The sequence below is a fragment of the Miscanthus floridulus genome, chromosome 17 (assembly GCF_019320115.1).
Source record: "Miscanthus floridulus cultivar M001 chromosome 17, ASM1932011v1, whole genome shotgun sequence".
NCBI classification, from domain to species: domain Eukaryota; kingdom Viridiplantae; phylum Streptophyta; class Magnoliopsida; order Poales; family Poaceae; genus Miscanthus; species Miscanthus floridulus.
In genome coordinates, this window is record NC_089596.1 from 91,836,649 (window position 1) to 91,863,772 (window position 27,124).

Below are 27,124 nucleotides of genomic sequence, written 5' to 3' on the forward strand. Positions count from 1 at the left end.
AGATGATATATGGGGACTAGGAGGATGGGTATGAGCAGCTGCCAGTTCTTTTCAATGCAATCAAAGCGGTGAATCCAGGCATGCATTATGAGTACATCCCAAAACCAAATGCATGGAAGGATGGGAGGCAGATATTCTTCCGTGCTTTTTGGTGCTTCCCTCAGTGTGTAGAGGCCTTTAGGCACTATCGTCCTGTCTTCTCCATTGATGGTACATTCTTGATTGGCAAATACCAGGGCATACTTTTTATAGCCATATCCTGTGACGCGAACAATAAGTTGGTTCCTTTGGCATTTGCTTTGGCTAAGAAGGAGAACAATGACAGTTGGGGATGGTTCTTGAGGCTAGTCCAGATACATATGGTTGGGCCGAGCAGGGAGGTTGGCATCATATCTGATAGGCACCAGGGCATACTTAATGTCGTGCGAGAGCAGATAGAGGGGTATGCACCTTTGCACCATCGTTGGTGTACTCGGCACCTTGCCAAGAATATACTCCGAAAGGATGGTGTGATGGGTAACTTTGATGTGTTCCAGGAGGCTGCTCGATAGCTTGAGGACAAGTACTTTTTGGAAAAGTTAGAGCAGGTCAGAACCGCATCAAATGCAGAAGGTAGACAATGGCTCACAGGTTTGATGAGGGATTTGGAGAAATGGACGAGAGCTCACGACGCTGGTGGATGGAGGTACGAGTTTTAGTGCAGCAACATGGCAAAATCATTCGATAAGTTGCTATTAGGGATACGTGGTATGCCCATGAATGCAATTGTTCAATTCACCTTCTATAAGCTTATTGCCTGGTTCAATGATAGACACACCCATGCATTGCAGTTGCGGAGTGATGGAGAGATATGGGCTCCAAAACCAAAGGCACACCTAGAGAAGGCAAGAGAAAGGGCTAGCACACATGAGGTTACATGCTTTGACCATGCCATAGGGACTTATCAGGTCAAGCATAGGGGTGGTACAATATCCGACGGCGAGGTCCGAGAGTCGAGGATACATGTGGTTGTCCTCTAAGATTTCAAGTGCACTTGTGGTAAACCAAGGCAGTACCACTTTCTATGTTCTCATTTGGTGGCAGCATCTAGACATCACAACTATAATATCGAGAGGAGGATACCTCACGAGTTTAGTGTCGACATGCTTGTGCACACATGGAGCCCCCGCTTCGTGCCTTTCCGAGACCCTGGAGAGTGGCCTCCATATGATGGGCCGAAGTACATTGCGGATCCAGCTTACCATTGGAACAAGCGTGGATCAAGGCAGAGGACGAGGCACAGGATGGTTATGGATCAGATACCTAGAAGAACGAGGCGTGGGATAGGAACTCTATTTGTTACTGACCCCGAGAAGTACGAGTGGGGCAAGTGCGGTAGACTTGGCCACAATTCACGAAGTTGCCATTGGCAGATTAGTGAGGTGCGACTATTGATTGATTTTATTATTTTATATTTGTCATATTCACTTAATTAATTATGCATGTCTCAATTTATGCTTGTATTTGTGTCAATTACTTATACATTTTGAAGTTCATGTTTAATTGTATATTGAAGTTCTATTTCATTCACTTTTTTCTAGGATGGAGCAATTCCACCTACTCGACCCGACGTATGAGGCGACCCACCAAGGACGTCTCATAGCGCTGGGGCAGGTAATAATCTATAAGTTTTGTTTAAAATTTGGTGAGCGTACATGTGTTCGTGAAGTAATAGGAGACTATGTTTTATTCGATGTAGGACCTTCCGCTCCTTCGTCCTAGAACCCACAGTGGGTTCTTGGACATGCGGTACGACGACAGGTACACTCCTTTCCTGCAAAGAGCTGGCCTAGATGTCATCTCTTTTCAGGTCTTTCGTGGGTTGCCCAAGTTCAACTCAGTGGCCATAACTGTGTTGGTTGACAGGTATTAAATTGAATCATTGCCTCCATTCATGGCCATTTGTTCACGCGATTCACTTTTTGATAAGTAATCTTGCTTTGTCTCAAATATAGATGGCGACCGGAGACTCACAACTTCCACCTACCTTTCGGGGAGATGACAGTCACGCTCCAGGACTATCAGAAGATGCTAGGCCTAAGGATTCATGGCAACCCAGTCACCGGGTAGTGCAGGTCAGAGGGCTAGAGAGCATGAGTGGAGGCCTTCCTTGGGTGTGAGCTTGGCGAGAAAGGGGCTCGCACTTCTAGAGTTCCCATCTCCTGGCTACGGGAAGAGTTCACACAGTGCCCCGAGGAGGCAGATGAGGAGACAATTGGGTACTACTGCAGGGCGTGGATCCTACACCTATTTGCCTGCGTTCTCTTCCCCGATGCCATGGGTGACAGTGCGTCCTGGATATGGATCCACTGCCTCAGTGACTGGGACCAGGCGGGTCACTATAGCTAGGGCTCTACAGTCTTGTGTTTTCTATAGCGGCAGCTGTGCGAGGGGTGTCATCGGTCTTCGTCCAACCCATCACTTGGTGGATGCGTGTACCTGTTATAGCTGTGGATGTGGGCTCGTCTTCCAGTTGGCCGTCCAGAGGTTCTGGCTCATCGTGAGTGGTTCCAAGGTTAGCCTCCAAGTCGGCAACCGACATGGGCGTACCTTTGGGACCAGGTCAGGGTTCCGTACGTGAGGTTAGACTGGGCATACATTGAGTTCATGAACGAGCTAGACACGCTGATGACGTCTAGTGTAAGTAAATTTTATGTTCCATGCTGGTTTGAAAAGGATTAGTATATCATCTAACATCTTGTTTGGACATGTTGCAGGTGGAGTGGGAGCCGTACGGTGGAGAGGACGCACTTCCTTTTTAGTTGAGCAACGTTTGTGGGTTCGACGATGACTTCTCTAGGATGAGGTGCCCTCTAATCTGCTTCTATGCTGTCGAGTCTCACCTACCAAATAGGGTTGTACGCTAATTTGGAGTGAGACAGCTTTGGCCTATGGCTCTGTTCTCGACTGGCGTTGACTTACACAAGTAAGTGTTTTGATATTTCAAATGTCTCGTGATGGTCCATTTCTATTAATATGGTGACATGTATATGAATTCAAGTAACGATGACATACGTGCAGGTTGGATCGTCAGAAGAACAAGAAGATTTTTGACTAGGAGAGGCACCACCAGTTCTTCATTGAGCAATGGGAGGAGATGCACGACAACGTGGACGACAACAACGAGCCGCACACGAACTGTGAGTTCAGGCGGTACCAAGCTTGGTACCAGCGTGCGACATGTTGTAGGCTGAGGGTACAGTGGATAGAAGATGACTATGCTGACATCGAGTCCTTCGACGATGAAGACACGGCGTATGACCAATCGACTCATGCAGGAAGGCAGGTGGAGGCAGGACCGATCTTGGACAGAGTGGTAAGCCAATTGCCTTATTTTTCTACGTTAAGTTGCACAACATTACATTAGGTGTTCTTGGACCGACATTAGGAGTTATCTATTTTAGTTAGTGCCACCTTCGAGCCGTATCACCCTTATAATAAGTTAGATTCTTTTACAAAAGAAAACAACACCTATTGCTATCTGTTCAGAAGTATTATTACTGAGAACTTTGTTGCAGGGCAATACACTCAAATGCTAAGTTGAAGAGATTGAGCGCATTCGGCCGAGAGTCAGGGACGACTACATGCTTGGCTTCCTAGATGTAAGATTAAAAATATTCTTTCAAACATATCATTAATACGTTAGATTGTTTGAGTTAACATAGTTTTGTACAATAGAGGCTGTCACATCGTCTATGCCGTGTGGCTGGTCATTGTGGTTGCAGGACAGACATGACGCAAGACGTGTACATTCCTTCTGCAAGCAGAGTAGGCTTGGGTTCATCTAGCCAAGCAGCTACAGGGGACGGGGACGAGGACGAGGAAGACGACGACGACGACGTGGACAAGAGGCACGAGGAGCTTGGCCCCTCTCAGCTGCATGACGCTCCCTCGACTCATCCTACACCGCCTCTAGGCACTAGGCGATGTCGTCCGCGTGACCCTTACACTCTAGGTACGAGCGCTCTTGGTCACAAGGGTAAGGGCAAGAGTAGGAGGTAGTGAGAGATGTGGTAGTTGTTAGTATGCACTATTATGGATTTTGTATTTACTTTTCTGTAACTATTTGGGACTGTATGGACATTGTGGACTATTTGGCTGTGCACGACATATTATGTTGGTTGTGATGTTCGTTGTGGTTGCATTTTGCTGCTTGGATGATTAAGGGCCTATTTGGTAGGGCTCTGGCTCCTCTGAAAATAGCTTTGGCTCTGGCTCCTCTGAAGGAGCAGCTCCTCTGGAGGAGCTGAAGCCGTTCTGAAAAGCGTTTGGCAAAACAGCACCTTCACACTAGACGACGTGAACCCACAGCAAGGAGCCACGCGAAGCTCGTTTTTTAGGCTTCTCCTGCATAGGCAAAAAATGGCTCTGGCTCTTGACCGGCTCTCCATGCGGAGCCCTTTTCAAAATAGGCATTTGGCAGAGCTCCTGCAGGAGCTGGAGCTGAAGCCCCTGTAGGAGCTCTGCCAAAGAGGCTCTAAATGTTTGGAATATATAATGATGTCTCTGTTTGTAACCGTGGATGCTCCTAAAACAAGGAAAACTCTTGCGAATTTTTTACGTGGATCATTAATCATACTACACCGCTAAAAAGGCACAAATATAGTACACAAATTAACTATAAATTTGTTAGAACGTGTATAATCCAGATGTATCATACATACGCTTTGTAAATGAATCTAGGGTTACCAAGCAACAGTGAACGATTCTATGCTTTTCAGACAATAAAAATAGACTTTTCAGATACAAGGACAGCAACGATTTATCACATCACTGATATAGTACTGGCATGCAAGGATGCACAACTCCACTCTATCTCCACCATCCATCTTATGACTGTTTGATCTAAGGGTTGAGGTGAAGAGGCACACGGATCGCTGACATGGCACATTGAGAGGCCTACATTCCTCCTCTCAACCTATAAATAACCACTCACTCCCTCTCATTCACACACACAACAAGGAAGAAGAACACTCCTCAGTATTTTTTTGTTGCAGTACTAATGTCTAGAGGGTCGTCCAGAGGTTTTATTTGCAGCATGTGTTCACATTTCAATACGTCCGTAACATTAAGCGGAATATTGAGACCATAAATAATGAAAACAACAACATAATAAAAAGTTCAATACTATGCCACATTAAACAACATAATAATACTAGAAGTACATGCCGATAGTACACATAGGGGTGAATGCACTTCCAAATCATCAGTCTGAAACATACTGAGTAAGCAACTCATCATCCGAGTACCGGTCCTCTACTATAACGATGTTGCTGTGGCTAGGCTCACCTACGTTGCTCTAACCTGCCTGTCGCCTGTAGTAAGCGGCCTCCACTTCATCTACGGTCGCTGTGGCCTAAGTGAAGAACGCATCGTCATCCTCCTTCGCTTGTAAGCCTGCCTCTGCTAGACTGATGAGCTCACTCAGTCTGCCAGTGTATTCCTTAGCCTCATCCACCTACAAGCCTGCCTCTGCTAGAGCGATGAGCTCACTCAGTCTGTTAGTATCGTCCTCAGCCTCCTGTGCCTGCAAGCCCGCCTCTGCTAGAGCAATGAGCTCACTCAGTCTGCCAGTGTCGTCCTCATCCTCGCCCCCTCATCAGACAACGCAATCGGTGATTGAACGGTGCGACCAACTCACGATCTATGCTCATCTAACTTCTTCTCCTCATACCTTGCATGAGCCAGCTCTACGGCATGTTCCTTGCTACAACTAATCCCTTCATATATGAAATGCAATCAGTTAGCAACACGATTATATTACGTTTAAAATCAGGCAACGAAAAAATGCTTTCAAGCACTCACTAGCATATAATGCAATAACATGCTCGTTCAAGACCTACATCTGTACTCTTGTCTCCTCCCTTGCCTCATTCTTTGCCCTCTCCTCCTCTAACATCATCTGTCTTTCCAATCCCCATTTGTTAAGCCCAACATCGATCGGGTTACAAATACCACATTGTCTAGCAAACTGACACATCTTTTCTTTGTGATGTTTAACGAATAGGTTGACGTAATCAGGTCCATATCCCCTCTTTCGTGCAATTACTTGCCTCTTCTTCAGTTCATCCAAGAACTTAGCTTGACCATCATAACATTCCCACCTGCATTTCCTAGTGCTCTATTCAAACGAAAAATTATATCATATATGTCTTTGCAAAGGAAACAAAATACGATTTTATGTTTACCACAAAAATAACCAACCTCATCATACTCAACCATATGGCCGCAATAATGGCCTATTCCAAGCTCTGAATGGACTAGGCCATAGTTTGATTTAACACCATATTCGCACATGACAGGAGGTGCTTTGTAAATTACCATTTGTCGGGTACCATAAAAGGGGTCCCCTAAACGAAAACCGAAAAAATCGCTTAGACCCCATCAAAATCAAAGCCAAGAGACAACTATTGGCTAACCCCCGGCCTTGTCCGAGGCCACCAACTCTCTGCCTTGCTCGAGGCCTCGCACGGAAGGCCTCGGACGGCCTATCGATTTTCCACCTCACACGAAAGGCCTCGGACGGGGAACCGATTCTCCGTCTCGCCCGAGGCCCCATGCGTAAAGCCTCGGACCAGATGCCGATTCTCCGTCTCGCTCGAGGCTGGCTCGACAATGGCCCCGTCACCTCCACCTCGACCGATCTCCCTGATAGAACGTCATGCCCAATTAATGCGACCAACCACTCCCACGACATCATCCGGACGATGGCTCGACATAGCAGAGCGGCCGACGAGATGGGAAGTCGCATCAACACCATACCGTCCGGGACAGGACAGGGTAGGGGTTACCGGCCGCTGTGCTCCGTACTGTGCCCACGACCGACACCCGCACTGCACTGTGCTACCTAACCCCTGCTCTAGGAACAACGCAACGTGGGGAGTCAAGTCCGGATCTCTATAGCCTCGGAATCAGTGTATAGGACCAATTGCTCCCTCCAAGCCTCGGCAATCCACTTCAGGGTCTCGGCAACCTCGGGATTCATGCCCACCGAGCCCCCCACGATGGATCGGCCTCGGCACCAACTGAGCCTCGGCTCTTTACGCGGTCAACACACAGTGACCGGCACATCGCCTGCCATGCCCTGCGTCAAGCCATCACTAGAGCTCCCACGTCGCACAGGATCGGGTGTGACCGGTGCGTCGCCCTAGTGCATCAAGGACAGGACCACTCCATCAACCATGCCGCCACAGTGACAGGCTATAGGGCTTGGACATGCCGCCTCTGTTCGCACGACGCCACGTAGCTAACACATGTATCACCCCTATCCCCCTTCAACTATAAAAGGGAGAGACTAGGGCCGTTTCTAGGGACAGATGATAGACTTATTCTCATGCTCGCACACACTCAAGCATAGATGAGTTCATGAGATAGACAAACACATGCTCGACACTCTATAACGCGCACGCTTCCCCACTGCCTGAGAACAACATCTCAAGCAATTCACACTGCTCCACACAGAGACCTGGGATCAGCTCCCTCTCTCACCCCGCTTATAACCCCCTACTCCAAGCACTTCGGTGCAAGGAATACAAGATTGATCTCTCAGACTGGACGTAGGGCACTTATTGCCTAAACTAGTATAGACCTTGTGTCTCTTTGCATCACCATCTAGGATTAGGGGCACGCAGTACATTTTCACTAGTTGGTTGAGGGCCTGTCGATCCAAAACACCGACAGTTGGCGTGCCAGGTAGGGGATCTACTGTGTGTCATCTTCGTCATCCCGACAAATTTTGGATGGCAGACCCCGTGCGACCACTGCGTCTTGGCACGATAATCTGGTTCGGGAGCCTAGAGTTCATGTCTCTAGGACATGAGTACGATATGGTACTCCTCTCACCCAGAGTCCCACTGACCGTCGATGACGTCACGCCCCAGCAGCCTAGGCACAGGCGACGCCTAGGCCGCCGCTACCATTGCGCTCGCCAGGCATGGCACGGACAGGACCACCTCGACCCCGCGCAAGCTCAGGGCGACTGGCCACACTCCACCGGTATCCCACGCCCAGTTGTTGGCATAAGGTCCCTGGTTGGGGACCTATCTAGCCTGAGCCTGGACAAGGGAAAGACGCCGGTGGCGTGCGGTGATGCCCCGTCATCAAGCTCTGCCCTGCCACCTCCTGAGGAGTCAACTTCGGCGGAGCAAAGCCTAGCGATGGCACCATCCCCGTACCCCTTTGGGTTGAGAAATGACGTTGCCACCTATGCTTCCGCCTACACTTCCACTCACATGGAACCCTCAGGATGCCACCAGCGCTTCGCCCTCGACTTTGACACCACGACTTCGACCCACACCCACACTAACTCCTCGGAGGAGGACGAGGCATGGGCCAGAGCAGACTTCTTCAGACTTTGCGACCCTGAAGCCATGCGCTGCTTCCTGGCTGCGAGCGACTACTGCTTCGGCTACTCTGACTCTGACGACGAAGGCACTTACGACCCCACTTATGAGTGCTTCCACATTGGACTTGGGATGCCGAGCATAGGCGATGAGGACGAAGGGATAGGCAACCGTTCCCTGCTTTGCCAGGGGGCAGGCGACGCCACCCCTCCACACGTTGTCCCACCGCAGCACGGAATGAGAACCTTGCCCCTAGATAGCTTCAACGCCCGAACCTGGAGCAGCTCCGTGAGCTTCAGGCCAAGGTCGAACAAGACCGACTCCTTCTATAGCAGCTTCAAGACACTCTCGAGCAGGAGCAGCGAGGTCGCGGTGATGGCGGAGGAGCCCGACGGAGGGCCCGCGACGTCCACCACCACATCAATGACGACGAAGGGGGTGAGCAACCCCCAATCTTCAATCGTGCTAGCCAGAACGTCGCGGCTGCGGCGATGCTAGTTCAAACGATGCCCGAGCCCTCTACCACAAAGGGGCGATGGGTCCGCGGTGAGCTCTGGGATCTCCTCGAGACTGCCGTGGTGCAGCAGGCCAAGAGTTCCACCTCCTAACGGGGCGGAGGTGCCTCAGAGCTTCCCACGGCACTGCCTCAGTAGGATAGGGAGGCCTTGGTTCATCTCGAGCCCGCTCGGGCACCGACAGACAACAGGGTCCCCTTGCTGCATGACTGCCTTAGCAACCGACGCGAGGCGTAGGGCGACCATGAGGTGGTCAGCAGGCGACGGTGCCATGACAATGAGGGGCCCGCCCAGGGGTACCATCCACACTGAGTTGGCCGCTATGACAGTGGGGAAGACCGCAGTCCTTCTCATGAGCCGCCTGGCCCTCAGGTTTTTAGCAGAGCCATCCGTGCTGCTCATTTCCCAGCCCGGTTTCGGCAACCTACCAACCTCATGAAGTATAGCAGCGAGACCAATCCCGAACTTTGGCTGGCCGATTACCGCCTGGCTTGTCAGCTAGGCAGTGCAGACGATGACCTGCTCATCATCCGCAACCTCCCGTTGTTCCTGTCAGACTCGGTGCAAGCCTGGCTTGAACACCTCCCTCCCTCGCAGATCCATGACTGGCACGACTTGGTAAGGGTCTTCGTCGGGAACTTTCAGGGCACATACATGCGCCCTGGGAACTCCTGGGACCTCAAGAGTTGTCGCCAGGGCCCGGACGAGTTGCTCCGAGACTTCATCTGGCGCTTCTCCAAGAAATGCACCGAGCTGCCAAGCATTGGCGACTCGAAAATCGTCCAAGCTTTCCTCTCCAGCACCACCTGCCGAGACCTGGTCTGAGAATTGGGCCGAAATGTGCCAACCTCGGTGGCCGCACTCCTCGACATTGCCACCAACTTCACCTCGGGCGAAGAGGTCGTTGGGGCCATCTTCCCCGACAACAATGCCAAGGGGAAGCGGAGGGACGAGGCCCTCGGGGCCTCGGCTCCCCACCTCCCCAAGAAAAAGAAGAAGGGTTGCCAAGGGAAGCAGGAAGTCCTCGTGGCCGGCCTAGTCGCGGCCACAGAGCGCAAAAATCCCCGAGGCCCCAGAGGCCCCGGGCTCTTCGACGATATGCTTAAGAAGCCCTGCCCTTACCACCAAGGCTCGGTGAAGCATGCCCTCGAGGAGTGCACCATGCTCCGGCGTTACTACGCCAAGCTCGGGCTCCCCGACGATGATGCCAAGAGGAGGGGCACCGGCGACAGGGACGACAACAAGGACGATAGGTTCCCTGAGGTGCACAACACCTTCATGATCTTCGGTGGACCTTCAGTGTGCCTCACAGCACGCCAGCAAAAGAGGGAACACCGGGAGGTCTTCTCGGTGAAGGTGGCCGCTCCCTGGTACCTAAACTGGTCTCAGGAGGCGATCACCTTTGACCAGGATGACCACCCCGATTATGTCCCGAACCCCAGGCAGTACCCACTTGTCGTCGACCCCATCATCGGCAACACCCGGCTCAGTAAGGTGTTGACGTACGGAGGCAGCGGCCTCAACATCCTCTACGCCAACACCCTGGAGCTCCTAGAGCTCGGCAGGTCACAGCTCCGGGACAACGCCGCACCTTTCCATGGCATTGTGCCGGGGAAACGCACGTGGCCCCTCAGGCACATCGACCTTCCCATCTGCTTCGGTACTCCCTCCAACTACCGCAAGGAGGTCCTCACCTTCGAGGTGGTTGGGTTCAAGGGAACCTACCTCGCCATCCTAGGGCAGCCATGCTACGCCAAGTTCATGGTGGTCCCCAACTACACCTACCTCAAGCTCAAGATGCCGGGCCCCAATGGCGTCATCACTGTCGAGTCCACGTATGAGCATGCATATGACTGCGACATCGAGTGCATCGAGTATGCCGAGGCTCTCGTAGAGGCTGAGACCCTCATCGTCAACCTCAACCGACTCGGTAGCGAGGCGCCCGACTCTAAGCGTCGCGCCAGGACTTTTGAGCCTGCGGAGGCCGTCAAGCTCATCTCGGTCGACCCCACCTGCCCCAATGACTGGGCGCTGAGGATCAGCGCCACCCTCGACATCAAATAGGAAGCCGTGCTCGTTGACTTTCTTTGCGCGAATGCCAATATGTTCGCGTGGAGTCCCTCGGACATACCGAGGGAGGTCGCCGAGCACGCCTTGGACATCTAGGCCGGCTCCAGACCGGTGAAGCAGCGCCTGCGCCGATTCGATGAGGAAAAGCACAGGGCCATCGGCAAGGAGGTGCAGAAGCTTTTGGCGGCTGGATTCATCAAAGAAGTGTCCCATCCAGAGTGGTTAGCTAATCCTGTGTTAGTTAAGAAGAAAAATGGGAAGTGGAGAATGTGTGTAGACTACACCGGTCTAAACAAAGCATGTCCAAAAGTCCCTTTCCCATTACCTCGAATTGACCAAATCATTGACTCCACTGCGGGATGTGAAACCCTATCCTTCCTTGATGCGTATTCTGGTTACCATCAGATCAAGATGAAAGAGTCTGACCAGCTCATGACTTCTTTCATCACACCATTCGGCATGTACTGCTACGTGACTATGCCGTTCGGCCTCAAAAACGCAGGGGCCACATACCAGCGGTGCATGACCCATGTCCTCGGTGAGCACATCGGGTGGACCGTCGAGGCCTACGTGGACGACATCATGGTCAAGTCCAGGAAGGCCAGTGATCTCGTCAGCGACTTGGAAATAGCCTTCAAATGCCTCAGAGAAAGGGGTATCAAGCTCAACCCCGAGAAGTGTGTCTTCGGGGTCCCCCGAGGCATGCTCTTAGGATTCAAAGTCTCGGAACGCGGCATCGAGGCCAACCCGGAGAAGGTCTCAGCCATAACCAACATGGGACCAATCCGAGACCTCAAGGGAGTACAGAGGGTCATGGGATGCCTCGTGGCCCTGAGTCGCTTCATTTCGCGCCTTGGCGAAAAAGGCTTGTCTCTGTACCGCCTCTTGAGGAAATCGGAACGCTTTTCTTGGACCCCTGAGGCCGAAGAAGCCCTCGCCAAGCTCAAGGCATTGCTCACCAATCCTCCCGTCCTGGTACCGCCAGCCAAGGGCGAGGCCCTCTTACTCTACGTCGCTGCAACGACCTAGGTGGTCAGCGCGGCCGTGGTGGTTGAGAGGCAGGAAGAAGGGCATGCTCTACTCATCCAACGACCGGTTTACTTCATCAGCGAAGTGCTCTCTGAGACCAAGACGCGCTACCCCCACATCCAGAAATTGATCTACGCCGTAGTCTTGGCTCGACGCAAGCTGCGTCACTACTTCGAGTCCCACCCGATAACCGTGGTGTCGTCTTTCCCCCTGGGGGAGATAATCCATAACCGAGAGGCCTCGGGTAGGATAGCCAAGTGGGCCGTCGAACTCATGGGGGAAGCCCTGTCTTTTGCGCCTCGGAAAGCAATCAAATATCAGGTCTTGGCCAATTTCGAACTGCCATGATCCCAAAATGGAGGCATACTGCAAACTGGTACGTCGCCTTGAGGACAAGTTCGACGGGCTCGAGCTCAACCATGTCGCGCGTAAATTCAACAAGGCCGTAGATGAACTGGCAAAGATGGCGTCGGCGCGGGCCCCGGTCCCCCCAAACGTCTTTGCCAGAGACCTCCACAAGCCTTCCATCGACTACGTCTTGGCAGTGGAAGAGGGCCCAACGGTCGAGCCCCCCATAGGGCTCAAGGCCCCCTCTGTCGCTGAGACCCCTTTGGCCGAGCCTGAGGTCATGGAAGTCAACATGAAGCCTCCCGAGGCCAACCAGGGCATGGACTGGCGAGTCCCGTTCCTTGATTGCCTCATCTGAGGAGAGCTTCCCACAGACAAGACCGAAGCCCGATGGCTTGCTCGGCGGGCCAAGACATACGTCCTCAGCAATGGCGAGTTGTACAGGCGAAGCCCATCCGACGTCCTCCAACGATGCATCACCACCGAGGCAGGTCAAGCCCTACTTTGGGACTTACATGTGAGAGCCTACGGGCACCATGCAGCACCTCGGACGCTCACTGAAAATGCCTTCTGCCAAGGGTTCTACTGGCCAACGGCGGTTGCTGACGCCACCAAGCTAGTACGCTCCTGCGAGGGATGCCAGTACTACGCACGGCAGACGCATCTCCCGACCCAAGCCCTCCAAACCATCCCCATCACATGGCTGTTCGCCGTGTGGGGGCTCGACATGGTTGGGCCTCTACAGAAGGCCCCCAGGGGCTACACCCATCTGCTGGTAGCAATCGATAAATTCTCCAAGTGGATCGAGGCTCGTCCGATCAATCGAATCAAGTCCAAGCAAGCGTGCTATTTTTCACTGATATCATCCACATGTTCGGGGTACCAAACACCATCATCACTAACAATGGGACACAGTTCACCGGCCAGAAATTCCTGACGTTCTGCGATGACCACCACATCCATGTGGCCTGGTCGGCCGTGGGACATCCTAGGACAAACGGCCAAGTAGAGCGTGCCAACGGCATGATCCTACAAGGCCTCAAGCCAAGAATATACAACCGATTGAAGAAATTTGACAAGAAATGGCTTGCCAAACTCCCGTCGGTTATCTGGAGCCTAAGGAACACTCCGAGCCAAGCCACGGGGTTCACACCGTTCTTCTTGGTCTATGGAGCCAAGGCTATCCTCCCCACTGACTTGGAGTACGGTTCCCCAAGGCTATAGGCCTACAACGAGCAAAGTATCCGCACCGCCCGTGAACACGCCCTCAACCAACTGGAGGAAGCCCGAGATGTTACACTGCTACATTCGGCCAAGTACCAGCAAGCCCTACGACGCTATCAAGCCCGACGCATTCGAAGCTGAGACCTGAAAGTGGGTGACCTGGTGCTGAGGCTAAGGCAGAGCAACAAGGGCTGCCACAAGCTGACCCCTCCATGGGAAGGACCGTACATCGTCGCCCAAGTGCTGAAGCCCAAGACCTATAAGCTAGCCAACGAGAAGGGCGAAAACCTCACCAACGCTTGGAACATAGAACAGCTATGTCGCTTTTACCCTTAAAATTCCAAGCATTGTATACATTGTTTCTCGAAATACAATTAAGAAGCGTTCTTTAGTTGTTCTAATTTTTTGAGAAACCCCCCGGGCCAATCAAGGGCCTCAGCGATACGATAACACCATTAGGGAGACTCGGCTCTACCTCTATAGAACCGAGCCTCCCACGGGGGCTAGAAGGGGGGACTCCCCCCCTAAGTCCCACGCACCATTTTTTAGTCATTTTTTCAAAAAAATTTCTATGCCAAACTCTCTAGCACGCTCTGACAAATCAATTGTAAAAGACCTAAGGACCGAAAGTCTGTCTCAGGGCCAAAAGGTCGGCCGAGTCGTGAGACGGCCTACGCCTCCGGGCTACGGCACTCCCTCACCACCTTTTTGCCCTAGGGACAGCTTAGGCTCCAAGGAAGTTTTTTGCAAGTGATATGTTCAGAAACAAGACAGAGGGCTGAGGCTCGGAAATACAATAAAAACGATTAAGAAGCGTAGACGCACAGGCACTTTAAAAAGGCCTCGATGGCCACCAGCGTTATGATACGGTAATGTAATCCCTAATTTATTTACATGGCCTCTTGGGCCCAGGTCAAGGCTCAGGGTCTCCAGCATTGGTAGACGACATAGGAGGGACCACCTCCTCTTCAAACAGCTTGGCCAGTGCCATGTTGGGGCCCTCAGCTGCCTCCATCAGCTTCGCGACCTCCTCGTCGGCCTCCTCGTCGTCCTCAGGCAAGACGTAGCCATCACTGACGGCCTCGAGGTCGACGTCGGCATAGTGCGAGGAGACAACGGCTAGGGAGCGCTTGATGCCCGCATGCAGCGCCGCCCCCCGGAGTCGCTCGCGCACTTGGCCGCTCAACGCAACCAAGCGGCTCCTAAGGGAGCTACCTGACTAGGCCCCCTCAACCTCCAGGGCCTCGCACATGGTACGGGCGGCACTCTGCAGCGCATTGTGCTCCCCGATCTCAGCCTTGAGCTCCACCTGCACTGCGATAGAGGCCTCAGCTGCCCGAGTGACCTCCTTCTCCAACTCTGTGCCAAAACAAATAGAATGGGGTTAAGTGCAAAGGAAAACAAACCAAATAGGGGCAGAGGCCTACGGGACTCACCCTCGGCTTTCTCTTCCCAGCGCTGGGCCTCGACCCAAGAGGCCTTGGCTTTCTCCTTCCAGCCCTAGACCTCAACCCGAGAAGCCTCGGCCATGCTGGAAGCCTCCTTCTCCAGCTCTGCATCACACCCGGGAATTATGAGTCGAACGCAAGAAAAACAAGTAAAATGGGGGAACAGGACTCACCCTCGACCTTTCCCTTCTAGGCCACAACCTCGGTCCGGGAGGCCTCGGCCACCTTGAGGGCCTCTGCTAGGGCGCCTTTCGTCAGCAGGTGCGCACCCTGCTCCGTCCCAAGCTACCCAGCAAGGGCCTTGGCAGAGGCCGTCGCTTCTTTAGCCCGAGACCTAAAGGTGTCCCGATCACCGGCCACACGGGTCAGCTCCTCCTCTAGCTCCTTGACCCATGCTGCCAAAGGGGCGACCTGCTCCTGAGCCGTGGCTGCCTCGGCCTTCAAATCAACATAGCGAAGGTGGAGGTCCTCCACCTCCGTTCTCCGCACCGATAGAAGCTCGTTGGCATCGGCGAGCAAGCCCTTCTACCGCTGGAGCTGGTCCCAGACATCCCTCTCCCGTCAGAGGAACAATGACTTCCTAAGGGACCGGGTCTCGAGCTCCTAGATAGGAAAAACAGGGGTCATTCACTGCGAGAAAACTTGGAAAAAGACGACACCACATGAGAAAAGAAGGCGTGAACCTAGGTGACCCCGGGCAGATCGTCAGCCACGGTGGACAACACTGTCCGCAGTGACCGCTCCGCCAGCTGGCGGTATTGTTCGAAGGTGTCCTAGTGCCCCCCCCCGGTCGCGTCCTCGAGGGCGAACAGAGGCTCCCCCTCAGGGTCGTCCCGGCTCTGCCACAAGACATGCGGGTGATCCCACCCACGGGGCTCGGGTCGTACCCGCACGAGGGGTGAGCTTCCCTCACCAGAGGTCAGAGCCGGCTGCTCCATAGTGCTGGCCGCCTTGGCATCGACCACCTCCTTTACTCGGGAAGTATTGTCAGAGGAGATCGAATGGACCTCCACTTCCCGGGTGCTCTCCTGCAACGGCGGTGGGCCTTGGACCGGCGGCAGTATTGAGGCTTGCCCCGCCTCCGCCTCCACTTCCTGGGCCACTGGCTTCACCGTGCTCACACCGGCTCCTACCACCCCGGCCTCGGTGGTCTCGGGGGCTTCGGTCCCCGCCACTTCGGCCTTGGTGGTTTTGGGCGCCCCGGCCTCCGTCGCATCGGCCTCGGAAGTCCGGGGGGCCTCTGTCTCACCCTCGGTAGCCTCGGCAATTGAAGGCGCCTCGGTCCCATCTGACTCACGGGCCTCACCCTGGCTGCCTCCCCCTAGGCGACTAGCTCCTTCGGGTCGACCCTCGCCGACGCCACGCCGCGCTGTATGGCGGTCTGTGCCTCCACCACCCATTGAGCGGTGGAGCCCATGCTCACCTTGAGCAACTTGCGTGGCACCAAGGCAGGCACCTCCGCCTGATGCTTCCAACTGAAGGTAGAACACCCACTTGGTCAGCATATGACCATAAAGCGAGCAGGAGACGATACGAACTCCACTAAAAAAACACTCACCTCGAGCGGGGATGCAACCGCTTCAGCACTGCGACCCTCCTCTACAACAGCGGTGGCGGCGGCAGTGGCACAACCTCTATATCCGCCGGTGCCGGCCGGTCCCTGCCAGACTCTGGTGCCCCCTCAACCCTCCGTAGGGGTAGTTGCGTTGCCCCCGCCGCTACCTGCTCCACCTCTGCCATCGAGCCCACTGGGCTGACAACGCGCTTTCCTAACGCCCGTGCCTTGGGCGTGTCGGCCTCGGCCTCAGGGCGGGCGGTTGCCGGCCCTGAGGCATCCTCTCCTCCTCCTAGAAGCGCTGGGCTGCTCGCTGATGCCCCGAGCACTGTCTCCCCGACGTCAGGGAGATGGTCCAGGGGACCCCGCCCCATCTCGCACTCGTCATCTCCATCCGAAGAATCCGACGACAGTGACGGCGATGGAGACGCCTCCACCGGGAGACTGTCCTGCCTCTGCTGCCGGTGGCACTTCTCTAGCTCCTCGCGCTCGAGGATCTTCCTCTTGCGCTTTGCCTCCGCGGCATCCTTCCACCTCTTCTGTGCCTCAGCGTGTGCCCGGTTCACCGCCCACCGCTCTACGTCCTTGGGAACGGGCGGCGGGGAGGCTCGCACGTCCCTCATCCCCTGCGGGGACGGTGAACACAAATAAGGAACCAGAAAATGGTGAAGAACAAGGAGGCCTTGGGGACCGTAGCAGTGCGTGACTTACCAGAGAGAGGTACCCCTGCGATGGACGCATCGCGAACGGGGTTAGACCACCGATCTTCAGCCACCCCTCCACCGTCTCTCTCACCCGACAAAGAATCTCCTCGTCGAAGAGGGCAGAGGCGGACATCCGGATGCCCTCGATCGGCTCATCTGGTCTCGTCTCGAACAGGCGCCGCCGCTGAGCCATCAGCGGTAGCACCCTCCGGCGGTGGAAGGCAGCCACGACCATAGCTGCCATAAGGCTGCGGTTCCACAGCCTCTCCAGGCCCTCCAGGAGCGGCTGCAGCTTGGGCTGATCCTCCTTCGGGACGCCATACCTCCACTTCTCCGGATAGTTCTCCATGATCCGCCCGGTGTAGGGGGAAGTCCGCTGTCGTCGTTGCGGAGGTAGAACTAGCTGGTGTACCAGCGGTGATTGGTTGACGCGAGCTGGGCCGGGATGTAAAGGTGCTGTCGGTCTTGACGCACCTAGAGAGTGCAGACGCCGGCCCTCATCGTCTTCCTCATACCCGTTGTGCCCATCGGCTTGGTGGTATACCCTGCTCGGAAGAGGTGGAGCCACAGCTCCCAATGGGGGGCAATGCCCAAGTACCCCTCGTAGACGGCGACAAAGATGGCCGCCTGCACGATGGAGTTGGGGTTGAAATTATGCAGCTCCACGCCGTAGTAATGCAGGAGCGCCCGTATGAATTAGTTCGCCGGTAGGCCAAGACCACGCTCATGGAAAGACACGAAGCTCATGACGTACTCGTCGCGTGGCCTCAGCTCTGGCTCGCCCGACGAAGAAATCCACTCTGGCCTATCGGGGTCGGTGACCGGGCGAAGAAGGCCGTCGTCAATGAGCGACCACAACGTCTCCATGGACACGTCGGACGGACCCCAAGGATCCGCTGGGAGGATGACAGGGCCACCGGCCATCGCGCGGTGGAGAATGCTGCTACGGTGGTAAACCTCACTCTCTCTTTCTCTCTCTCCCTCGCCCTTCTCCCTTCTTCTCCCCGATGCTCTCTGTTCCTAGCAATGGCTCGAGGGCGGCAAAGGCAAATGCAGGCAAGGTAAGGAGGGGAGGGGTGAGGCTCGTTGTGTATTTATGCAGGAAGGGTGCGAAGCGGACGGGCGATGAAATCGGGGGAGGTTCCCTCAAATATGATACAGTTAATCCAGATCCGATTTTACCGCCCACGTACCCACCTTTTCCATATTAATCGCGTGAACAGTTATGTCCCATCCGCTGACACAGCGTCATGTCCGACCGCAGCTACGGTAGGCGCCATTTCACCTCCCTGAGAAAACTGCCTCAAAAGGCGTGCCTGCCGTTATCAAGCCGATGGGGGGGGATATCCCCCACCCGATTCCTTTTAGACGAAGGAACTGGGCACCGAGCCTGTTACGGTCTAGGGGTTCGAAGGCTAGGCCCCCGAGGGTTTCGACAGCTGCCCTAGGGCAACAGAGTTAGGGATGACTATGGGCGAGCCCGTACGTGGCCGACGCCCAAGCAAGCGAAATGCTTGGGATGCCCTAGGTCGTGTCCAAGACTAGCAGGGAGGTCTCCGAATGGGATCCCACCGTAGGGAGGCATCGAGCCCCCGGGGCCCATTGAACAGCCCTAGGACCCACTAGAGAAGCCCTCTGGTACTTTTGGAGTGCGTCTCTGGACCGCTAGCCGACCCCTATCGAATGGGGGCATGGGCCTCCACTCGGACTTACCCGATAATAGCTCACCGGAAGTGTCACCGCTCGCACCCACCGAGGGTAGCCTGGCATATTCCACCTCTCCTTCCGAACAAAAAGGATGAGCAAGGGTCGCACAAAAAGCCAGGGGAACTCCTGATCGCCCTCTCTTCGTGCAAAGGCTCGGGGGCTCTTCCTGCAACCTTGCTGAGACCCAGCGACCTAGGCTCGCACGCGAGGGCTCGGCAAACAACCCCTCCTTCTGAACAAAAAGGATGCGCGAGGGTCGCACAAAAAGCCAGGGTAGCTCCTGACCGCCCTCTCGCTCCGTGTAGAGGCTAGGGAGCTCTTCCTGCAACCTTGCCGAGACCCAGCGACCCAGGCTCGCACGTGAGGGCTTGGCAAACAACCCGTCCTTCCGAACGAAAAGGATGCGCGAGGGTCGCACAAAAAGCTAGGGGAGCTCCTGACCGCCCTCTCGCTCCGTGCAGAGGCTAGGGAGCTCTTCCTACAACCTTGCCGAGACCCAGCGACCTAGGCTTGCACTCGAGGGCTCAGCAAACAACCCCTCCGTCTGAACAAAAAGGACGCGCGAGGGTCGCATGAAAAGCCAGGGGAACCCCTGATCGCCCTCCCGCTCCGTGCAGAGGCTCGGGAGCTCTTCCTGCACCCAGGACGAAGACAAGCGACCCAAGCTCGCACTCAGAGGCTCGGAAAAACGTGATAAAGGGCATCGAGCCCGTTACGGTCTAGGGGTTCGAAGGCTGGGCCCCCGAGGGTTTTGACAGCCGCCCTAGGGCAACAGAGTCAGGGACAACTATGGGCGAGGCCGCACATGGCCGAGGCCCGAGCAAGCGATCGCTCAGGACGACCTAAGTCATGTCCGAGACCGGCATGGACGTCTCCGAATGGGATCCCACCGTAGGGAGGCATCAAGCCACCAGGGCCCATCGAACGGCCCTGTGACCCACTAGAGAAGCCCTCTAGTACTTTTGGAGCGCGTCTCTGGACCGCTAGCCGACCCCTATCAAATAGGGCATGGGCCTCCACTCGGACTTACCCGATAACAGCTCACCGGAGGTGTCACTGCTCACGCCCACCGAGGGTAGCATGGCATCCTCCACCCCTCCTTCCAAACAAAAAGGATGCGTGAGGGCCGCACAAAAAAGACAGGGAAACCCCTGATCGCCCTCTTGCTTCGAGCAGAGGCTTGGGGGCTCTTCCTACAACCAAACCGAGGCTCAGCGACCCGAACTCGCACTCATAGGCTCGGCAAACGCAATAAAACCCCTCGCACGACGTAAGAAAAGCCCATGAAGGACTCAATCCACTCCTCCAGGGCCTCGGGGGCTACACCCGGTGGGTGCGCTCGCGCGCACCCACCAAGGCCTCGAGTACAAAACACCATCCCGCCAGGAACTGCCGTGAGCCGAGTCTCATCAAAACCTCAGGGAGAGCGGCTCACACTCTCCCTAAGGCTCGGGGGCTACTGTTGGGTACCATATAAGGGGTCTCCTAACTGAAAACCGAAAAAATCGCTTAGACCCTATCAAAATCAAAGCCAAGAGACAACTATTGGCTAACCCTCGGCCTTGTCCGAGGCCACCGACTCTCTGCCTTGCTCGAGGCCTCGCACGGAAGGCCTCGGATGGCCTACCGATTTTCCGCCTCGCTCGAGGCCTCGCACGAAAGGCCTCGGATGGGGAACCGATTCTCCGTCTCGCTCGAGGCCCCACGTGTAAAGCCTCGGACGAGATGCCGATTCTCCGTCTCGCTCGAGGCCGGCTCAGCAACGGCCCTGTCGCCTCCACCTCGACCGATCTCCCTGACAGAACGTCACGCCCAATTAATGCGACCAACCACTCCCGCGACATCAGCCGGACGACGGCTTGACACAGCAGAGCGGCAGACGAGACGGGAAGTCGCATCAACACCATACCATCCGGGACAGGACAGGGCAGGGGTTACCGGCCGCTGTGCTCCGTACTGTGCCCACGACCAACGCCCGCACTGCACTGATCTACCTAACCCCTGCTCCCGGAACAACGTGACGTTGGGAGTCAAGTCCCGATCACTATAGCCTCAGAATCAGTGTACAGGACCAACTGCTCCCTCCAAGCCTCGGCAATCCACTTCAAGGTCTCGGCAACCTTGGGATTCATGCCTGCCGAGCCCCCCACGATGGATCGGCCTCGACACCAACTGAGCCTCGGCTCTTTACGCGGTCAACACACAGCGATCGACACGTCGCCCGCCATGCCCTACGTCAAGCCATCACTGGATCTCCCACGTCGCACAGGATCGGGTGTGATCGGTGCGTCGCCCCAGTGCATCAAGGACAGGACCACTCCATCGACCATGCCACCACAGTGACAGGCTACAGGGCTCAGACATACCACCTCTGTTCGCACGACGCCACGTAGCTAACACATGTATCACCCCTGTCCCCCCCTTCAACTTAAAAGGGAGAGACCGGGGCCGTTTCTAGGGACGGATGACAGACTTATTCTCACGCTCGCACACACTCAGGCATAGACGAGTTCACGAGATAGACGAACACACGCTCGACACTCTGTAATGCGCACACTTCCCCGCTGCCTGAGATCAACATCTCAAGCAATTCGCACCGCTCCACGCAGAGATCTAGGATCAGCTCCCTCTCTCACCCCGCTTGTAACCCCCTACTACAAGCACTTCGGTGCAAGGAATACAAGATCGATCTCTCAGACTGGACGTAGGGCACCTATTGCCTGAACCAGTATAAACCTTGTGTCTCTTTGCATCACCATCCGGGATTAGGGGCACGCAGTACATTTTCACTAGTTGGTTGAGGGCCCGCCGGTCCAAAACACCGACACCATTTTTTTCTTCTTTTCCTTAACCTTTCGCGGTTCTTCCGGCCATTGGTTCTTAGGACCATACAATCACTCCTTGAAATGACACTTCGCCATTGAAAACACCTAAATAAGTAGACATTACTGCATGAACACATATAGCTCAACATTTCAACACATACACTTTGCACTTACTTTATGCTTATTTGGACACACAAACTCCAACGTATTCTCAGGGTTTATCACAACTCGATCTCCACAATCACATAGAGAAGGTTTCTCGAGTCGTCTAACTGTGGCTAGGTGCTTCTCCTTAGCCGTCATTGGCGGAGGGTTAGGGGGGTAGAACCCACCGCTTGAAGTGCTCACGTGGATGTCTCCCTCTAAACCAATCATCGAAAAGAAAGTACCTAGGATCAAACTTGTCTGCACCGTCGATCCACTAAAAGAAAAAACACCTCTCATGGTCCTACACAACGAGATTCCAACAAAATATTAGTACCATACTTATACAAATAAAGAAAAAGGATAGTGGAAACAATTTCTTACATTAAAACGACTGCATGTGTAGAAGCAACGCGTCGCTGTGTTTGAATGTTTCGATTGAAAAACATGGGCCGGGAAACCACAATTACAGTTAGGGACAGGGAGACCAGGAGGGACAGGGGCATCTTTGCTAGATGCGTCGGGGTATAATTCTCGAGAACGACCCCGTTTTCGCCAAAAGTCATCCCGAAACATTTCTTGCAGCTAACAAAATGGATGCAATTTAACAAATATAAATCATAACATCACAAATAAATGTCAATGAGAACCATAACTACAATACAACCAATTTCTTTCTAAGAACCGAAAGCAGTTAACATTAAACCCTAAACCTAGGGTTTCCTATTTGATGTACAACAATGAACCCATAACATATCTACATGCGTCTAGGTTTGCTAGCTTTTTCACGTCTTGGCACCATCCTACGGTTGTATAATACATATATTGAGGGATAGAATGAAACCCTAAGTGATGACGATTATTACGTTCAAAAATTCGACTAATATATACCGAATCGATGCGAAAAAAAACTAGAAGTGGAGTGAGGATACCTTACTCTCGAAGATCTACAGATCAAATTAAAGTTTCCAAGGTCCAATATGCCGATTCGTGAGGTAGGATGAAGTGGTTAGAGAAAAAAACCCGAGAGGGAGGAGAAAGAAGAGGAAAAACGCTCGTGCAGGAAGGTTGGGCCCGGGTTAAATGTCAGGGAGCTCGGCGCCAGCCAGTGGCTGGCGCCGAGCTCGGCGTCAAGATCTACGGCCGAGCTCGGCACCAGAGTGGCGGGCTCCGAGCTCCCTGCCATGTCACTTACCGAGCCTAGGAGCTCGGCGCCAGAGACGTTGGCGCCGAGACGTGTTAGCTCGACGCCAGCATCAATGACGCCGAGCTAAAGATATATTTTCTAAAATCTTTTCTCTAGAAATATATTTATGAGAAACTTAAAAAAAAAAGCTAAAATGTAAAAAATTCGGGCACCGAGCTGCCGCCGCTGCGCGCTTTCCCCGTTCGATCTCGCGCGAGATCTATCCCGGCCGGGCCGGCACGCCCCTGACAGCCTGACGCCCACGCGCGCGCCGCAGGCAGGCCGCACGGCTTTTCCCCGCTGCCCCGCGCGCACGTACGTTGGCATGCATACAAGCCCGCGCCATGCCCCAGCGAGCCAGCCGTCTGGCCGGTTGTCACAGCGGCGAGATCGCGATCGAATCTAGAGGACTTGGGGGGCTTTTTTATTGGGCTCAGCGCAACTTGCAAAAGGGCATGATGGGGGTGTGTCATTGCTGTCAGTACCTTCTCGGTCGCGTAGCCTGGTGTAGCCCTTCTTTCCCGCAGGTACTAGTAGGCCCTTTAGATCACGTCCTAGCCATCTTTTCCGGGAGGAGGCTTCGTGTTTTTCTTCCCTCTCATCAGCTACAAAAGGGTTGTGTCACCCATATTATTTTTGAGCGCGTCGTTGTAAAGAATCGAACATCTTATCTTTTTTCTTGAACACGCGAGAGCATTACGTATCACTTGTATTATGAAGGTAGTAGAAGTTTGTGTTACAACTTACAAGCGGCCTTCGCCGGCCCCGCAAGAACACATATTGCCCCGTTCGCTTCGCTGAAAAAACAAGACGAAATACTGTTACGGTTGATTTGTTGTAAAAGAAAAACACTGTTCCGGCTGAAAAAAACAAGCTGAAAAAGACGGATTATAAGAGAAACGAACATGGCCATTGATTACATTGTTGCTAATGACGATTTGGGTTCTCGTTTGCTGGTTATACACTATCAGCACTCGACGCTCCCAGGCAAGACAAGCCTTGCTGCTCCTGCTTGAGTCCAGCGTTCTGCTTCTGCTCGAATGGCTAGGAGGAGATCGTTGGGTGTGACTGCTGCATCTCTGAAACACCGGGCGTTCCTTTGCTTCCAAACTTCCCACGAGACGAGCGCAAAGAGTGAATCAATCCCGGCACACGTTGCGTTACATGTGATTAGGACAGCGCACAGGCATACAACAGCGGTGTACGTTGCGTGTACTATGTACTAGCAGTGTAGTGGTGGTGTCAACCCAGCCATGCAACTTGTTCGGCACATAGGCCAATGGTGCGGCGACGCGACATGCATCCGCACTTCTGCAGGGACGTGCGTGGCAGATATATATCTCCCACGATCGATGGATGCGCCTGTCATGCTGCTGGCTAGATAGCTGGCTGGTGGAGTAGCTAGCTAGAGAGATCGACGTGCCGGCCGGATGCCCGGATCCGCTCTGCGTACGTAGCTAGATCGTGGAATATTGGCCCGCCGGTCGAATGATCGTACGTTCTGTCGGGAATTTCTAGGGTTTCTCGCACTAGTACACTGTTGGGTTCAATCCCGGTTAGAAACTGGCTTTAGTTCTGGTTTCCAAGCTCATATTTGGAACTAAAAAAATAGTTTAAATTCTAGGAGACCTCTTTTACCGTGCATGAGATTCGAACCACGAGACCCCTTGTCTCGCGCGTAACTTCCTTACCAACTCAACTGCATACCACATGTGACAAAAATCCTAGGCGCTCTCCTTTTGAATTCACGCGTAGGGGACCTTTAATCCCGGGTGGAAGACTTTAGTCCGGGTTGATGACACCAGTCCGACTAAAAGTTGAAGGACCTTTTGTCCCAGTTGGAGGACACCAACCGAGATAAAAGGGTGTCTTTTAATCCTAGTTGGTGTTACCAACCAGAATAAAATAGTCTTTGATGCCTGTAAAATTTAGAACCGTAACTAATGCTCATATTAGTTCTGAACCTCGTTATAACCGAGACTAAATGTGCCAAAGTCGTTTCTCTAGTGGTGTCGTTTCCGCTCGTCCTTTGCTCCTGCTGCTGGCGGTGGAAAAGCGCTCCACCGTACGTGGCGTGACACCAAAGTGTGAGTGGCTAGCTAGCTAGAGCTAGCTGATCGATGCGTCCCGGAGAATGTGGCGCGGTCTCCGTATAGTCGTCGGCTTCTCTCGCGCGAGACGACGAGACGAGACGATCGATCGACATTTATTCGACAACGACGGCCGACGATCGCGACGTGCACGCCTCGTGTGCGAGCTCCAGACAACGGAGCTAGCGCATGGAAGCCACACCCGCACGCACGGGCGCGGCGGGCCGGGCGTCACCCGTTCTTCGGTCGGCGGCGGCCGGATGTCCGGGCCACGAAAATTCGTGCTGCTTTTGCTCCCTGTCGTGTGGTCTCCGGTGCTAGCGGCTACCGTATCGCGGCGGGGCAGATTTGTTTGCCAGGGGCAGCAGGGTCAACGAGACGACGACGACTACTACTACATACTGTACGTGTAGTGCGCTGCGATACGTCAGTAGAAAATCTCCCGTGCGTATCCGCACTCGATCGCTGACGAAGGACGGGAGGAAGTCGAGCGTGGGCCTGTCCATCGGAAAGGGGAAAGGATCGGAAACGAGCAGAGTGGCCGGTGATGGCACGGTTGGGCCACATTGTATTGTATGGGCTGGACTCAAGACACCCATCTTTCCAACATCGAAAATGTACATGGGCGTCCGTCCGCGTGTTTCGTTTGGATGGCTCGTTTCCTGGCCTTCTCTGCTCCACCTTTTAATACGACATGGTTTCTCCAAAAAAAAATATATATATATAGCGATATTTCCTTTCTCCACTATCGCACGCATGCGACCACCGCAGTCGCAACCACCGCGCCGCTGGCCTTCTCCAATGCGGCAGCCTTCTCTAGCCGCGGCCTTCCTGTCTGAACGCCACGCTCCCACTCCGCCTCGTTGTTGCCGCGCGTCCATCCCGCGCCGCTCGCTTCTGCCGTCGCGCTCACCCATCCCGCGCCGCTCGCTCCCGCCCGCCACGCACGCCGCCTGACCGGTTGAGCCAAGCCTTGTGCTGCTAGCGATGGTGGTGGTGGTGGCGGTGCTCGCACGGCGCCGGCTCCGACCCCAACGACTAGAATCGCCCGGCCCGGGCTCCCACATGTTGCAAACGCATGTAGTGTTTTGGATATTTCGTAGGTATGTTCCAAGTGTTTCATGCGGATGTTGCAAAAGTAGATCGGGATGTTTCATATCTTGCAATGATTGTACAAGTATATTGCAAGTGTCTGTTCGCAATGTTTCATCTGTTTTTTCAGACGTATGTTGTAAGTGTATTTATCTGAATGTTGCATATGTTTCACGCATACTCCCTCCATACTCAAAAATCAAGTTGTTTTGACAGAATTTAGCATACCAAGGAGTGATTAGTTAGTGAAAGGACCTAGGATGCCGCCTAGAGGGGGGTGAATAGGCGTTTATGAAAATTAACACCTTTAAATGTGGAAATTATTAGAAAAGGGAGTTTCCAAAATAGAAACTCCAAATTAAAAGTAATACCATCCCTCACAAGTTAGCCACAGAGTAAACAAGGTATAAAGAATATATCTAGAAGCTACAACCCTGCAACACAAAGATAGGATAGAGATCAAATAGTATTCAGCACAGAGCTCTAATACCGGACGTGTCCGGTATACACGATTTCTACAGATCAGCCCCGAACTTGCTCCTTTCGATTTCTATCTTCAAACCAAACTGCAGGCACCTACTAGAGATGACAATATACACAAAGTGCCTGCACAAGAGCTGGAGCAACACAAATATCAAATGAATTATGAATTGAGACACGATATTTGTTTTACCGAAGTTCGGACTCGTTAAAGTCCTACTCTCCGTTGAGGGGGCTGCGGGCGACCCAGCGAAGGTCAGCCCTAGAGGGTACCATGAAGGTCACTCTAGCCGGAGTCTTTTCCAACTCCTTTTCCTCCTCCCACT

General features: G+C 53.9%; 2 protein-coding genes across 2 annotated transcripts; one reads left to right on the forward strand and one right to left on the reverse strand.

Annotated features, from left to right (window-relative positions):
- The first annotated feature begins 12,350 nt into the window (after positions 1-12,350).
- Positions 12,351-12,701, forward strand: LOC136515973 (uncharacterized). Its single transcript, XM_066509406.1, has one exon. It carries the CDS (start codon positions 12,351-12,353, stop codon positions 12,699-12,701), a length of 351 nt encoding a protein of 116 aa, XP_066365503.1.
- A 1,779-nt stretch (positions 12,702-14,480) lies between these two features.
- Positions 14,481-17,623, reverse strand: LOC136515974 (uncharacterized). The gene is made up of 5 exons (XM_066509408.1): positions 17,282-17,623; positions 16,648-17,196; positions 15,929-16,490; positions 14,825-14,926; positions 14,481-14,740 (listed from the first exon to the last, which is right to left on the reverse strand). Exons 1-5 carry the CDS (start codon positions 17,621-17,623, stop codon positions 14,481-14,483), a joined length of 1,815 nt encoding a protein of 604 aa, XP_066365505.1.
- Positions 17,624-27,124: the final 9,501 nt, after the last annotated feature.

Excerpts from the sequence above, each read along its gene's own strand:
- LOC136515973 (XM_066509406.1), top strand. The coding sequence starts at position 12,351 with ATGGAGGCATACTGCAAACTGGTACGTCGCCTTGAGGACAAGTTCGAC.
- LOC136515974 (XM_066509408.1), bottom strand. The coding sequence starts at position 17,623 with ATGGAGAACTATCCGGAGAAGTGGAGGTATGGCGTCCCGAAGGAGGAT. Across the intron at positions 16,491-16,647 it reads CGGCACCGGCGGATATAGAG|TTGGAAGCATCAGGCGGAGG; the intron begins GTTGTGCCACTG and ends TTCTACCTTCAG. Across the intron at positions 14,927-15,928 it reads GCAGCCGGCTCTGACCTCTG|AGTTGGAGAAGGAGGTCACT; the intron begins GTGAGGGAAGCT and ends GTTTTGGCACAG.